Source organism: Myotis nattereri (genome assembly GCF_964212035.1).
Source record: "Myotis nattereri genome assembly, chromosome: X".
Classification (NCBI taxonomy): domain Eukaryota; kingdom Metazoa; phylum Chordata; class Mammalia; order Chiroptera; family Vespertilionidae; genus Myotis; species Myotis nattereri.
In genome coordinates, this window is record NC_138078.1 from 22478260 (window position 1) to 22495892 (window position 17633).

General features: G+C 37.7%; 1 protein-coding gene across 5 annotated transcripts in view; it reads right to left on the reverse strand.

Annotated features, from left to right (window-relative positions):
- DMD (dystrophin) overlaps positions 1-17633 on the reverse strand; it is a 2781977-nt gene that overhangs the window by 16909 nt on the left and 2747435 nt on the right. For all 5 annotated transcript variants that reach the window (XM_081115404.1, XM_081115406.1, XM_081115405.1 and 2 more), the window contains 2 exons: positions 4021-4264; positions 3044-3167 (listed from right to left, as the gene is read on the reverse strand). In XM_081115404.1, coding sequence (XP_080971530.1) covers positions 3044-3167; positions 4021-4264 — 368 coding nt within the window. The remainder of the gene's footprint in view (positions 1-3043; positions 3168-4020; positions 4265-17633) is intronic.

The window sequence follows — 17633 nt, forward strand, 5'->3', positions numbered from 1 at the left end:
ACCTTTGCTTTTGATGCCAACTCCAAAAATTTCATCACCAAGACTGGTATCAAGGAGCTTACTGCCTACCTTTTCTCCAAGGGGTTTTATGGTTTCAAGTCTTATGTTCAAGCCCTTACTCCATTTTGAGCTGATTTTTCAATATAAGATAGTGGTCTTCTTTCATTCTTTTGCATGTGGATACCCAGTGTTCCCAACACCACTGACTGATGAGACTATCCTTACCCATTGTATGTTGTTGGCTCCTTTGTTGTAAATAAATAGACTATGTATGCATGCATTTATTCCTGGGCTCTATTCTGTTCTGTTCATCTACGAGTCTGTTTTTATGCTAATACTATATTATTTTGACTACTATGGCTTTGTCATATAGTTTGAAATGAGGAAGTACAATGCCTCCTGCTTTGGTCTTCTTTCTCAAGATTGGTTTGGCTATTCAGGATCTTTTGTGGTCATGTTTGAAGGCAGTAAAAAATTGGGTTGCAGAGGAAAGTGGATTTTGAATACCATGCTAAGGAGTATGAATGTTATTCTTTAGGCAAACAGGAGTCACAACATATTTAAGGAGAAGAATAATATACAATCTGAATGTTAGGAGAGTAACTGGAAACATCTGGAAGATGGCTTGAAAAGGGAGAGGGACAAAAAAAAAAAAGAAACCAATTAGGAGAGTACTCATATTGTCTGTTCAGCTGATCACATGATGAAGGCTAAATTTGGGCAGAAATACTGAATTGAAGAGTTCTGCTCTTTATAAGAGAGGTAAAACAGATTGACCTTGATGATTTAATTGATGATGGTAGGACTTAGCTAAAGAAATTAAGGAAAGGGTTGGTTTTAGAAGTGATGGATATATTTAGTGCCTGGTTGTGGTGATCATATCATGGGGTGTATACATATGTCCAAGTTCATCCAAATGTATATATTAAATGTATGCAATTTTTGTGTATCAATTATACTTCAAGGGAGCTTAAAAGTAAAAGAAAGTCGATAAAGGGACAAAGTGTGAAAAATGACTGCTTTTGTGTAGTTTGGAAAATTGGAAGAAATGTTCTGGAGGTTGACCAGGATTTCAGATTGGGTTATATTTTTATCCAGAAGACACTCAGTAGAGAGATTTAGGACTTATGGTTATCAACATGGCAGAAGCCAACAAATGGAAGTAGTGCCAAGAAAGAGTAAAGGGGAAGGAGAGAGAATGTTAGGAAAGTCTTCAGGTGATGAGCTGAGAAAGATACAGCATCGCCTATGTGGTAATTGCTTATAAAATTTTAACTTTAATCCTATCATGACTAAACAAGCAGACAGATGCAAATTGAGGAACATTCTACAGAACAACTGGTTTGACCTCTTCTAAAATGTCACTGCCATGAAAATTGTAGAGAGCCTGGGGAAGTGTTCTAGATTAAAGGAGACTAAAGAGACATGGTAACTAGATGCACAACATGACCTTGGTTGGATGCTGAATGAAAAAAAAAAGCAAAAAGCGATACAGAATATCATTGGCAGAACTGGGGCTATTTGAATTTTAAATTATGTATTAGATAATAGTATTGTATCAGTGTTAATTTCCTGAGTGTGATAATTCTATTGTAGTCATGTATGCAAAGATCTTTCACCTTGGAAGATACATGTTGAAGGAGTTAGGAGTAAAGTGTCATTATGCATGAAACATAATCATTAAGTGGGCTAGTGAAATGAGAAACAAATCAATAAACTCTACACATGCATAAAATATGCACATAAAATATAAATATATACAGTATATATAAAGCTGTTAACATATAGATATACAAAATAGATGTGACTATAAATAAATAAAGCAAAGGTGGCAAAAACACTGAATTAACTGTAATTCTGCCATAAGTTTGAAATTGTTCTAAATCAGAAGCTAAGGAGTCTTTAGACATAGGGAGTCGTTAGGAAGTCAAAGGCTCCTGTGTGTGTAGCTCATGAAAGCCAAGAGAACATAATTGTTAATTTCTATTTCTTTGTCTGTCTTTTCCAATAGAATGTAAGCTTTATTAGGACACTCTTCCACTAAACACACATATAGTACGCAGAGACTTACCAGTGATAAGTATTTCATGCTTTGAGGAAGCACTCCACTTATTACATAGATCACCTACTATGAATTCACTATATTTCACTTTAAAAAGGTCATTGGGGTTGTTCATTTAAAGAATGTAACTCTCTATCCAGAATACGGTTCATAGACTTTGGCACATAGACCTTCAAAGTATGAGGACACCCATTGCATTTGTTTAAATACCTGTGGGCATCCTTCAAGAAGATGGTTGGGGTTTTTTTTCTTCTTAAATGAAGTTGCCTTATACATTTAAAAAAATCTCCTTTGAATTCAGTCTTTACTCTCAGGGAACAAACTTAACGAAAGAGCTTACCCATTTTATATTGGCAAGTTATGTCAGCCTATCCCAGCCCCCAGAATATAGCAGTTTTGTCCTTGGATTCAAGTTCTACCAATCTTCTTGGCTCCACAAATCATCAGGACCGGGGCCTGATGTGCACTTTACCTTGGGTGCTTTCATGGGCACGCTGCCTCTTTGTGGGTGTTGGCATGCCTAAATAATTAATGCTTCTAAGCACCCAGGGCTCTGAGTCTCACGGCTAAAATATGTGACTCAGTTTCATACGCTTTGCTTACTTCAAAAAAGGGGAAAACCCTGCAGTAGGAAATAACAACAGTGGTTCTAAAACTTAGTTGTTTGGGGAATTTATGGAGTTTTCAAAGGCACACAGTATCTTTTCATATACTGAGCAATCTTTTACAGACCCGACCGTCTGCTAGCTATCTTCAGATCTCATGTGGAGACAATAAATCTAATGCAGAGATTGCCCTAAATTACTAAGGTGTGGGAAAGCCAGGAAAACAACATCAAACATTTTCTCTTCCTTCACAATGCTTCGCCCAGAAATGATATTAGATAATTCAGTCGATGATTTGAACGTCCCAGCAAGGAGTTCACCCTTCCCAGACCTTAAGAGATAACAAAATCCAGGAGTACCTAAGACAGACACTTACCCATGGATTCTGAAGTTTGACTGCCAACCACCCGGAGCAGCATAGGCTGACTGCTGTCTGACCTCTGAAGAGAGGTAGAAGGCGAGGACACAGTTGTTCCATTCACCTTGGCCTCTGCTTGGGGCTAAGGCATCCATAAGAAAACAGAATTATTTTTCATAGTAAACACTCATATATATAAACATAAAACCATTATAGACATTCAGAACTCAGAAATGATGACCTTTCCTACTTAGAAACCTCCCTAAGATTATTAAATTTGGGAAATTTCACCATTGATGAGCTCCATGGATATTGTTTTTGTGTCTGAGTTGTGCCCCTTACGTGGTTGAAAAAAAATCACAGCTTCAGTGAAAAAGGATATATAAAAATCAGCAGACTAAATCATTAAAATATTTAGGTCATGTGAGAATGGTGAAACCATTGGGGGCCACAAAAAATGTAGTGGAGAATTCATACTGTTGTGAAGCAAGATGGAGAAAACATATTCGAAAAGGTAAAATTCTCAGAAAGCCAGGACCATGTGCAGGTAGGGTCTACTACAATGCAGTATCTTACTAGGTTTTCAATGGAGGCTTAAAAATTATATTTTAGAAAACATAAGGAAAAAACCCTAAGGTATACCAGAAATTACAGTAATACTAATTGCTAAAAAGAGAGTTCCATTTTAAGAGGTACAATTTTCACTTTTAGAAAACTAGTGGAAACCTTTAGGTACTTTTTTTTTTAAAGATGAAGTTTAAATCATTCAAATAAAAACATTTTTGTAGGAAACAATCTTGAACAAATATTAACAAGCACACTAGTTTTCCTTCTCATGTCCCTTGATATCTAGCACATTGCTAGGCACATACTAGGTACTCAACAAATCGATGCTTATTGCACTTCTCAAAAGGCGGTCTGTTTTTTTAGTTTTACTGAAGAGAAAAAAAGCACGATTTTGTAAATGTCCCAAGTTAAAGAGAGGGGGGCCTCACTTGCTCCAGCAGCTGCCTTAGCCTATGCAGCTGGGACTCCAGCTGTTTATTGTGGTCTTCCAGGATTTGCATCCTGGCTTCCAGGCGGCCTTTGTGTTGACGAAGTAGCTTGGCCTCAGCAATGAGCTCAGCATCCCGGGGGCTCTGAGGAGAGGTGGGCATCATTTCAGGAGGAGACGGCAGTGGGGACAGGCCTTTGTGTTCATGCTGCTGCTTCAGACGATCATATTCTGCTTGCAGATTCCTGTTGGCACCAAAGAAGTAAAAAAAAAAAAGAAAAGAGAAGAAAGAAAGAAAGAAAGAAAGAAAGAAAGAAAGAAAGAAAGAAAGAAAGAAAGAAAGAAAAAGGAAGGAAGGAAGGAAGGAAGGAAGGAAGGAAGGAAGGAAGGAAGGAAGGAAAGAAAGAAAGAAAGAAAGAAAGAAAGAAAGAAAGAAAGAAAGAAAGAAAGAAAGAAAGAAAGAAAGAAAGAAAAAGGAAGGAAGGAAGGAAGGAAGGAAGGAAGGAAGGAAGGAAGGAAGGAAGGAAAGAAAGAAAGAAAGAAAGAAAGAAAGAAAGAAAGAAAGAAAGAAAGAAGGAAGGAAGGAAGGAAGGAAGGAAGGAAGGAAGGAAGGAAAGAAAGAAAGAAAGAAAGAAAGAAAGAAAGAAAGAAAGAAAGAAAGAAAGAAAGAAAGAGGAAGGAAGGAAGGAAGGAAGGAAGGAAGGAAGGAAGGAAGGAAGGAAAGAAAGAAAGAAAGAAAGAAAGAAAGAAAGAAAGAAAGAAAGAAAGAAAGAAAGAAAGGAAGGAAGGAAGGAAGGAAGGAAGGAAGGAAGGAAGGAAGGAAGGAAGGAAGGAAGGAAGGAAAGAAAGAAAGAAAGAAAGAAAGAAAGAAAGAAAGAAAGAAAGAAAGAAGAAAGAAAGAAAGAAAGAAAGAAAGAAAGAAAGAAAGAAAGAAAGGAAGAAAGGAAGAAAGAAAGAAAAAAGAAAGAAAGAAAGAAAAAAGAAAGAAAGGAAAGGGAAAAAAAAGTAAGTTCAGTATCATCACCAGATTTCATATAAAATGGCAGAGATGCACCTGACCACCACCAAACACAAAAGCAAGCAGAAGAGGGGCACTTAATGAATGGATTTTTATGACGACGATCTTAGTAATGCTAAAAAACAAAAATAAAATCAGAAGCGTCTGCCGGGTGTGTGAGGTGAGGTGCTTTTCAACCTTTTATTTTATACGAAAAGCCTCATGAATGCTATGTTCAGACAAGTCAGCAGCAAAAAATTTAACCATTTTGTAAACACTTCTCTATAATGTCATGAGATTACAATTTTTATACCTCTATCAACGTGGTGGTTTGCATAAAAAACCATCAGCTATTTCAACAGCAATGTATAAAAACATACTAAGAATGTACCCAGGTACCCAACACACTGCTTTAATACATTTAACACTTGCCCTATTGTTTCCAAATCATATTTGAAACAATAAAATATAACAGTTAAAGCTGAAGCTCCCCAACATGCCCTGATCAATACCATATCAGTCCCTCCTCACCATCGCCCCCAAGGAGGTAATGCCATCCTGAATCCCGTGTCCATCATTACCATGAACATATCCACAAATACTAGGATGAACTTAACAAAGAAGCTGATAGTCGGCTGTTTTTTACCTACAAAAATGGCCATTTCATGTAATTCAATCCCACAGCATTATTATTCACGTTCTTAAACTTTCTGTTTAAGAACTTTATGTTTAAAAATGTACATACCATGCTAAGAGTTGCTCTTTTGCCTTCAACACGGTTTTGATGGGTTATCCATGTTGATACATAATCGTTTGCGATTTTAAGTGCTGTAAGGTATTATTCTGCTGCTTTAATATGCTAACAACATTCTCCTGTCAATGGGCATTTAAGTTTCCAACTTTTCACAATTACAACAATGCAATGAATTCCCTTCTACCTGTCTCCTTGGGTACCTGTTTAAGAGATTCTTTACAGAACATATCCAGATGTGGAATTTTGGGGTCCCAGTAACATTTGCATTGCTACATATTACCAAATTGCTCTCCTAGGTGGTTTTCCCAATTTACTCTCTTACCAATAGTGAATGAGATTTTTTATTAAACCACATCTTCATCAAAGACTTGGGGTTATCAAACACTTAAGTATTGGCCAATTTGATGGGTGCATTTTAATTTGTACATCCCTGATTACTGGTGAGGTTGAATTTCTTTTGTGTTAATTGGCTTTTCATGTTTTCTTTACCCATTTCCCCTCTGGATTGTCTTTTTCTCATTAAAGTTCTGGTTATATTCTGGATGCTTATTGTTTTGCCAGCTATGTGCACAACAAATATTATCTCCTACCCATATCTCTGTGTAGCTTACCTTTAACTTTGTTCCTGGCATCCTGTTGTACAAAAAACTTAAATTTTAACATATTACTCCATTTTCTGGTTTTTTTTTTAAAGTTTTGCTTAAGAAAATCTTCCTTGCACTTACATAACGTTTAACATTTTGTTCTTCACATTTAGGACTTTACACAGAATCATTTGTGTTTGGTGTTAACATACGATCTACTTTTACTTTCCCCCATAGATAACTTATTAAGCCAGCCCATTCATTGTATAGTTTTCTCCCCCAGTGATTTCTAATGGTATCTCGGCAATTCGTTAAGAGTCCATAAACACACAAGTGTGCTTTTGAGCTCTCTATTCCATTTCGTTGGTTTCTTTGCATGTCTCCGCCCCATGCAGGTGCCACACCGCAGCTTTAAATAAGTTGGTGTGTGGTAGACCCTCCCTTTCCCATTGTTCTTGACTTAAAATTGTCTCGGCTCTTCTGACCCCTTTGATCTTCCCTATGATTTTAGTGTCACCTTTTCATACCAAAATTCTTGGTGAAATTTGGGGGTTGAATTACACTGAATTTATAGATTAAACTGGGAAGAACAGACTTCATGTTTTTGAGTCTTCATATCCAGAAATGTAGGAAGCTCTTCACTTCTTCTGGTCTCATTTCACATCCATTAATGATGTGGTGTAATTCACTGTGCCTTTTCCTCTAGCTTTTCAGGTTGAATGCTTAAATCATTTTTTTTATTTTTATGCTTTTCAATAAATATATTTAGGACTACAGATTCCCTTCTTGCTTTAGAATTGCTGGAAATACAATTCCCATTGATGACACTTCTGCTATTTGATACCTGGTGACTGATTAGAACTCTTGGCTACCTTTTTTCCAGTTACAATAAATACCAAAATAAGAGGACAGATTTCTGTTGTTCACAGATGATATTTCATTCAGACGAGAGAACTTCCTATCCACAAATGTGGAGGACCTATATCTATGAGAAAAGATATGAGATGCAAGTGAGGTGAGAAGAGTTTTCCCATTGTCCCACTGGAGAAAGTAAGATAATCTCATGATCAGGTTTCCTGTTAGGGAAATATTTCCTGTTGTTCATTATCTGGGCAGAGAATGGCATGTCTTCCAAAATGCTTAGTTTCAAAATGATGTATCTTCACATTAAAGAAGAAATAAAATCCAATCTATTCTTTTTTTTAAAGCTCTACCCTATAGCTAACGTTATAAGTTTTCTAGGAATTTAAAGTCATGTAGGAAACCAATATATGACTTTTTCATCGACAGGAATATAATCTCCTATCTGTCTTGATTGACATCCCATCAGTTCTCAATCTTCAAGGACAGTTGTGTGTGCAGTTTGTTTTGTAGCAAGCTGCTTTGACAGAGCAGTAATAAGTAGAGATTTATCAAAGTAAGTTTACCTTCAGCCAGATTCTGCATATAGGTCCTCTAGGTGTGAACCAATGGAAGCAGTTGTCCACATTAATTAAATCCAATCTCTGACCACTTAACTGACAGTCATCTAAATGTTTCTGTGAACTTGAAGCAGCATCCAATGTTCACAAGGTTTCACTTGACAGGAATTTTCTTCTATTTTTTCCCCCATGCAATATTCACTGAAAGAAATTCACCTTCAGGGAAATGTTCCAACTGGTAATACCTTCTTATGTAAGGTCCTATTCAGGATTCTTCTTTCTACTCTATCCAATCATCCACAATGTTATTTTTGAAAACATTGTGATACTATCCTGAAGACCATGTCTAAAAACAAATTATTATTATCTTGCCACCCACTTTTCACAAAGGTACTGGCATTTTTTAGAGAAGTCTTCCTTGATATCTTGATCCTCTGGGTCTAGTTGTCTACAGATTCTCCTTTAATGAGTTATTTATACGTGCCCTTGTTCAGAAAACGTGGCTTAGTATATACAACACATTACATTTCAGTTTTTATGTTTTCCAGTGAAAAACAGAAAAGGTCATTTGAATCAGCCAGGGCCTCCCAAAGCTGAGCTGTGAAGAATACCAATTGCTCCTAAGTAGAGCCTTTCTTGCCTTCCCAGATGTTTGAAATTTCTCTCGGGAGACCATTTCCTTAAAAACTCACATCCTTCTTCAGTTCTGGAAGATTTTCAGCTATTACAGCTTCAAACATTGCTTCTCTGCCATTTCATCCATTCTCTTCTGAGACTTCGATTAGGTATATTTTAGAGCCTTGTGGCCAATTCCCCATCTCTTTTAATTGCTCATTTATATTTCTTATCTTTTTCTCTTAGCGCTGTGCACAGTAAAGTCCTCAGAATCATCTTTTAATTCTCTTATCTTCTGTGACTGGGTCTACTCTATCCTGTCTATTGGGTTTCGTAGCTTCAGTAGGGGAGGCCAGGGGAATGTCAAGGGGGGGGGGAGGAGACATATGTAATACTTTTTGTAATACTTTAAGCAATAAAACAAAATAAAAAGTTGTGATAGTTTTTATTTCCAAAGATGTCTTTTTCAGATCCATCTATTCATCTATTTGTGTGTCTTAGTTTCTTGCTATTTTTTTAAACAAATGGTGTCTTCTTGTTTATGTCTTTGAGCACATCCTAAATGTACTTACAAGCAATACTTGCTGTACCATTCTATCATTTTACTTTCATCTAGGCTTAATTCATCTTTTGATGGTCAGTTTGGAAGGACTCTCTCACCTTTTAATGTGTTTTGGATTTTGGTTTGAAGATACATTTTGAAAGAGATGGAGTGTGTGTGTTTTCCTCTCCTGCTGGAACTCACCTCTCCCCATCAAGTAGTTTTGTTTTTTTAAAAATATATTTTATTGATTTTTTACAGAGAGGAAGGGAGAGGGATAGAGAGTTAGAAACATCAATGAGAGAGAAACATCGATCAGCTGCCTCCTGCACACCCCCTACTGGGGATGTGCCTACAACCAAGGTACATGCCCTTGACCGGAATCGAACCTGGGACCCTTGAGTCTGCAGGCTGACACTCTATCCACTGAGCCAAACCGGTTAGCGCGTCCCATCAAGTGGTTTTGTGGCTGTTACCATCTGCCATTCACAGGCCTCTAGTCTGTAAGAGCTTCTAGATCTTATATTGGTAATCTGCAGCAGTCACACTGAATGATATGAGTGCAGTTGTTGTGAGTTTCATCACCAGGCAGCATGGTTCATGTCCTGGTATTAAGGCTCTGAAGTTCTCTTTCCCAAGTGCACTCCCCACCTGTTCCCCAGGCTCCACACATTAGGTCCATGGCTGCATATAAGCAGTAGTCCCCCCCGCAGCAGTCCAAACTGTTCTTTTTCCAATGTCCTTTCACGTATAAGTATGCCTATGTATGTGCCTTTCCAGATGTGTTTTTGTGGGGCCCTGATTTCAAATGTCTGGCTCTGGGCCCCCACACCTTGTGAGGAAAATTGTAATTCCTGTTATGACAACAGGAGCTGAAAGCCCACTATGCACCACATATGGCTCACTGTGCCCTGTGTTTGTTTGTTTCCATTTCTGGTCCAGAGAGATGTTCATCTTATTTTAAAGCCCAGCTATGTCTTTCCCATTTTTGTTTCACTCCACATATTATCTACCACTGGATAAATGGTAGGAGCTGAGGAAGATGCCTTAAAGCAAGAGCTAATGTGATCTTGATCAGAAGACTACAAGGGCTTGCTGATTTTGTAGCTGTGTGATCAATGTTCCCTCAGTATCTATTTAAACCTAAATTCACCAGGACAGGATTAAATGAGCCAAAGGAGCTCCCTTCTCTTAAACAAATATGTAACATACATAAACCTTCTATTAAACTCAGTAACAAATTTGCTTTTGAGGGACTAGTTTTTCCTCTTGAAGCTCTGAGGCAGGACAAGCTGTCATGCCCAAACTCTGAAAAGCCAGCAATAGCTCAAAAGGGGTATCTTGGCCAGAAACCAAGTAAAATACAGTTCTTTGATTTGAATCTAAATTCTCTTTTAAAGGTATTTACAAATGATTACAAAAATAATCAAGAACAACTGATGTTCAAGGGGTTGAATTAGAGATAACTTTACTAAATGTTTCCTGATAAACATGATCACGGTTACAGGACTGTGCTAGGGCATATTTTTTTTTAGGAGCTAGGAAATTAAGTCACTTAGCCTTTATAAATTAAGGCTTATATTTAAAACACATATGCCAACACCTTTAAAAGTTATCTGACCCTACCCAGTTTGGCTCAGTGGATACAGCATCTGCCCACTGACTGAAAGGCCCTGGGTTCAATTCTGGTCAAGGGCACGGACCTCTGTTGCAGGCTTGATCTCCCCAGCCCAGTCAGGGCATGTGCAATAGGCAACCAATTTGATGTGTCTCTCTCACATTGATGTTTATCTCTCTCTGTCTCTCCCCCACCCTTCTACTCTCTAAAAATCAGTGGAAAAAATATCCTTGGATGAGGTTTAAAAAAAAACACCCAAATGCTAGATTTTTTTTTGATGCAGTATCTATAAAGCACAGGAGATCGTTCCCATAAAAGATCATTGAGATACTTACCACTGTTAAGTTGTTTTAAAGCTTAACCACAAATACAAATTTTACTCATTTTATCAGCTGGCTATCAATTTACATTGTTCCAATATATATTCTGCTGTTTTTGAAGTTATACATGTACATCTCACCCTACTGATTCTCTAATTATTAGAATGTGTATAGAGTAGTTTCAATACAGAGAATACATGTCAGCGATCAGACAACGACTCCAGAGAATCTATTTACATTCTTCATTATCTTGTAAATTATATTTCTCTAGTAGCTCCCGAAAGAACACTAATTCAAATTCACTGCACATGGCCCTATCATCACAATTTCTTCCTGCAGCTAGTCATCCTAAAAAAAAGTCTCCCATCCATTATTAATTTCTTATTCTCCATAGAGCTGAACACACTCCATCCATTCTACAACTACATAGATGTATCTGATTAATTTTATGTCACCAAGTGTATAAATGTGGTTGTCCAGATACAAAATTACATTTTAAAAAATTTCTAGTCAAGTAAAAATTTTCCTAACCAAGTAATGGATATAAGAGATGAATCAGATTGTTCTTACCTCTACCTGCTGAAACCATGATGTCTCTTGGCCCTTCTGGCAATCATTACTAGCTACATATTAGTTATGACAAAGAACATTACAACCATCTTTGTGTAATTAATTTACAGAAGCCAAGTGTTTTCAAAGTACGTTGCCTACTCTTTCAATGGAACTTTCCTAGGACGTGTAATTATATAGCTGTATAATGGTATTTTGAAATGGTCACTTTCCACTGATCAATGCCTTTTACACAGTATTATACATTAAAGTGTATAAAAGCACACGCACACACAGAGTCTACTTCATAAAGTGGAAACAACTACAAAGTTCTGCATCTAAAAAGAATAGGCCCTGAGAAATCTAGTTTCACCCTCATATAATATTAAAAGCAGCTAAATCAATCTGGACTCAGGCAAATGTAATACATCCTACAGAACCATTACAGCAACTGTAAGTCTAGCAAATTAGCAATTTCTAAAAAGAAGATGAAGACAAATTGTGCAAGCATGATCTATTTTAAAAACTGGGAATGGCACATAGACTTTCAATTATAATAAAAATATTTAAAACTATACTGCAAAATTGTATCCAATACAAAGTAAAAAGTAACCTCAAACTAGATGGAAAAAGACATCAATGTGCCTTGGCATTACCAGTGTTAATTAAGGAGAGGCGCACAGGGTAGAAAGTTAAAGTATGCATATTTTAGGGCTGCCTTGAGCAAAACTGTAAAAATGTCAGGACTACCAGGCTCTTGTTTCTAATCTGTTTCTCTTAACACTGTCCCTCTTTCATGCACTCAGAGTTCTTAATTCCAACCCATTTCCTACTGAAATTTTATCAGCGTAAAGGTGTTATATAGAAGTTATTTAAACCTTACTGGGATTTTATAATAATATGCCATTTCTTCCAGTGATATCTGCATTTTAAGAGATACTGAAGCATGTAAAGAAAAATAAGATTTTTTTTCACATTGCATTTTGCATGCCTTTTATCACCATGGCTGAGGGGGGACTTAGAAAAGGGCTTGAGAGCCTGATTTTGTGGTCAGAGAGACTTTAATTCACAATTAGGCTCTGCCACTTTCTGAGGCTAGGAAACTGACTTAAGCACTCAGCCCATCAGGAGGATTAATGAGCCAGTATGGTTTGTATTCAATATGTACAACTTTCTGAGAACTCCACCCAGCCCATTCTAAGTATTCCATAAATGTTGGTTATTATTATTGTTGTTGTTTCTTATTTCTCTCCTTATTCTGAACTGTTTAGATTTGGAAACTCAGGCATGCTGAAAACTTCCCGTTAAAAGAAAGCACTTAGCCCGACTGGTATAGCTCAGTGGTTGAGTGTGGACCTATAAACCAGGAGGTCACGGTTCAATTCCCAGTCAGGGCACATGCCTGGGTTGCAGGCTCAATCCCCAGTGTGAGGCGTGCAGGAGGCAGCCGATCAATGATTCTCTCTCATCACCGATGTTGCTCTCTCTCCCTCTCCCTTCCTCTTCGACATCAATAAAAACATTTTTTTAAAAAGCACTTAAGTTATCTTAAATAAAAGCAATCTACAAAGACTTATTGAGCTTGGCAGAAAATATACATATAGAGTGCTCAGAAACTGATTTATCATCCAACATTTGCTCTCTGTATATATACTTGAGTTATAGCCCTCTAGTCATCATTAGAGATACCCTTGAACTGGGAAATTATTGTATATTTTCCATCATCGGCACAAAATGAAATCACTGGCTTATGATTACTAGGATGAGATCTAAGATTTGACAAAGTCTGCTGGATATGTGACAAAATCATTAAATTATGTGTGTAGATTATTGCTGTAATAAATATTTGGACCAAGTCTACAGGTTAATGTATCTAGATGTACTCTATTTTGGCGATACACCCTTGACACATCAATCTGTATCTTGAGTGAGTTCCAAGAGACAGAATCTGACAATGTTAATTAGCTTTAGTTTACCTTCAATTATTGAGATATTTTTCACAAATTCCTGATCAGAGACTAAGACATTATTGTCTATAGAATAAATGTATTCATCAAAACTTCAACACAAGAAGAGAATTCATTAAAAATCCTAATTGTTATGCCTTAAAATAAGCTAAGACAAAAATAACAGTAGCTAGTCTTCACCATTCAAAAGTACACTAGTACTACAGAGGTTTTAAAAGTGAGGAAGTCTAGTCCCCAGGAATAGTACCACTGGGTAAAGTGTGTTTCAATTTTCAGACAAATACAGGAAAATATCAAACTTCCGTTGTCTGTGGTCAGTGAAAAGCCATAACAGTCTCTAGGACAGTGGTTCTCAACCTTCTGGCCCTTTAAATACAGTTCCTCATGTTGTGACCCAACCATAAAATTATTTTCGTTGCTACTTCATAACTGCAATGTTGCTACTGTTATGAATCGTAATGTAAATATCTGATATGCAGGATGGTCTTAGGAGACCCCTGTGAAAGGGTCCTTCGACCACCAAAGGGGTCGCGACCCACAGGTTGAGAACCGCTGCTCTAGGAGAATCATAATTTTAAGCTTTGTGTGTCCAGGCTGGGTCCCTTATGAGTAGTTAGACTTGGCCTTAAATTCTTCCAGTAAATTCATCGTGATGGCCTACATTTTCCCTTCCTGGCACACACTGCTGTACATTCTTGCCGTATCTGATCCTATGGTCTCCTCTATTACAATAACAAAAACTACAGGATCATTTCTTTAAAATGAGTCTCAGTATTTGTGCACGAATGTTCATGGCACCATTATCCCTATTAGCCAGTAAGTGGAAACAACTCAAATGTCCATCAACTGCTGAATGGATTAAGAAAATGTGGCATATCCATATGACGGAATAACATTCAGTAATAAAAAGAATGAAGTACTAATACATGGTACAACAAAGATGTTCTTTAAAACACTATGCTATGTAGAAGAAGCCAGTTACAAAATACCACACCCCATAGTGTTCATTTATATGAAATGTCCAGAATAAGCAAATCTGTAGAAACAGAAAGCATATCAGTGATTATTTAGGGCTGGAAAAGGGTTGTTTTGGGAGAAATAGAGAGTGACCAAAACAATCTAGGGTTTCTTTTGGGGCGAGGAAAGTATTCTATAATTGATTCTGTATAATAGTTACACAACTCTGTGAATATCCTAATAACCACCAAATTAAACACTTGAAATGGGTGAGCTATATGGTATGTAGATGATATCTCAATAAAACTCCTATACGAAGTTAAAAATAAGTTCTAGAAGCAGGGTCAACATAGTGGAGTAGGTATATCCTGAACTCACCTTCTCCCACATACACATGGAAATTACAATTAAATACAGACCAACCATCGCTGAGAATCACTGAAGACTAGCTGAACAAAAGACCTAAAACTAAGGCTATAAAGAAGCCATATTGAGATGGGTGGGAGGAGCAGGGATTTAGTGTGGGCAGGCCCCACACTCACAGAATGGTGATTCACAAACAGGAGAGAGATCTCAGCCACGGTGGTCCAACCCCCAAACCAGGCTCCCCAGCCCAGGGGACCTGTGCCACAATGAGGAACCCCCATGAAATGTGGCTTTGAAATCCATCAGGGATTATGTCCAAGAAAGAGGAAGAGCAGTGAGAGACCAAGACACTGCTCTTAAAGGGCTCAAGCACAAACTCACTTGCTCCCAAGTACCAGCATGAATGCAGCACATTGAGAAGTGCCTGGGTCACACAGAGAGGAATGAAATTGACTAACTTTAGGGTTGAGAGCTGGAGGGTCCGGGATCAGTGGGAACTGTCTCTAGGGGACAGAGTGCAGGTGGGCACATCTGTTCCTTTGTTTCTTTTGTTGTATTCTCCTGCCACCTGGCTGGCCTGGATCAGGTGGGTGCCAAGTATGTCACTCTCCATGAACCTGGCTAACACTATTTGGTCCACCCAACCTGCTCACGTTCCAAATGGCTTCAGACCTCACACACATGTGGAAGCCTATTCCAAGTGCCCTCAAGCTCAGCACAGGCCATCACCCGCCTCAGCTTATGTTGTAGCTCCTACCAAGTGGCCCTAAGCCTGACACAAGTGCCAGCCAGCTTCAGCTTGCATCGTATCTCCTACCACAGGGCCCCAAGCCTGGCACAAGCAGTGGCTGGCTTTGGCTCCCATCACACCTATTACCAAGCTGCTACCCCAGCGCAGCCAGCTTAGGCCAGAAGCAGATCCCCTCCCAAGCAGCTCCACAACTGACACACACAACAGGTGGCCTCGGCAGCACCAGGGCCCTCACCAAAGCGACTCCTGCTCTGTGGGGGCAGCCCCTGCACACCCGATCATCTGCAGGAGTAAATTCTTTGACATACATCTTAGCAGTATTTTTTGAATCTGTCTCCCAGGGCGAAGGCAACGAAAGCAAAAATAAATGGGACCACATCAAACTAAAAGCTCTTCACCAGGATGGAAACCATCCATATAATGAAAAGGCAATCTACTGAATGGGAGAAGATATTTGCAAATGATATATCTGATAAGGGTTTAATACTTATAATATATTTAGAAATTCATACAACTTAACATAAAACACACACACACACACACACACACACACACACACACACACACACACCAAACAATCTGATTAAAAAATGGCAGAGGACCTGAATAGAAATTTCCAAAGAGGACATTCAGATGGCCAACAGACATGAAAAGATGCTCAACATCACAAATCATTGGGGAAATGCAAATTAAACCACAGTGAGACATCACCTCACACCTGTCAGAATAGCTGTCTGTCATCAACAAATCAACAAATAACAAGTGCTGGCGAGGATGTAGAGAAAAGGTAACCCTTGTGCACTGCTGGTGGGAATGCAGACTGGCGCAATCTCTGTGGAAAACAGTACGGAAGTCTCTCAAAAAATTAAAACTGAAACTACCATATGACTCAGCAATCCCACTTTTCTGGATATTAATCCAAAGAAATAGAAAACACTAATTTGAAAAGATGTATGTACCCCTATGTTCATTGTGTAAGTAACCTAGGTGTCCATCAATAGGTGAAAGGATAAAGAAGATGTGGTACCTATATATATAATGGAATACTACTCAGCAATGAAAAATAATGAAATTTTGCCATTTATGATAGCATAGATGATCCAGATGGCATTATGCTAAGTGACATAGGTCAGAAAAAAGACAAATACCATATTATTCCACTTGTATGTGGAATCTACAAAACAAAAAAAATGTACAAGTAAAATAAAACAGAAACAAACTCAAAATAAAACAGAACAAACAGATGATTGCCTGAGAGGACAAGGGAGGGGGAAGGGTGAAAAAGGTGAAGGGGACTAAGATACAAACTACCAGTTATGGAATAAGTCACAGGGATGTAATGCAAGGGAATATAACCAATTCTACTGTAATAACTATGGATGGTGACATGGTTACTAGACCTATCATAGTGATCACTGTCACATATATTAATGTCTAATCTCTATGTTATACTCTTGAAAATAATATAATATTGTATGTCAACTATAATTGAATATAAATTAAATGAACATATCAAGAAATTATAACTAAAAAAAAATGAAGGGACTGACCTAAGGGTTAATAAATTTCTGGAAAAAAAGGTAAGTTCTAGGTTCAAAATTATATTTCTCATAGCACAAAAGATTATTTTCCCAGTGAAGACAATCATTTTCTAATGCTCTTTCCTACTACGGGAGACACAAGTTTAACCATATACATAAAAATGGCGTGTACATGCCTACAGAAGTATCTATGCAAACACTTTTCAATCTTTTGAGATGATGAATTTAAAAAGCCTAAAAATAAGCCCAGAAAATGCTCAAGTCAGGGTTAACCTAAACAACTTAGATATTATCAGTCTAATGGGAAACGATATGACAACCTAAACAGGTATATTAAGGGATTTGGGGAAAGAATGATAACATAAGAAATGAGAAAAATAAAAACAACAGCTGAAAATCAGCCAAAAAATCCATCAGCGAACAGGAAAACTCCAAAGTGTATTCATCCATTCATTTAATCAACACATACTTCTATACTAAGCACTACAGAGATAAAGATATATGACATACTGTCCTTTACCCTTGAAGAGCTCACCTTCTAGCATGTGGGATATCGTTTATTTAACAAAGCTTACAAATCTTACACTAATGTGAAACTAATGTAAAAAGACTGGGAATGATTCTCACTGCTAA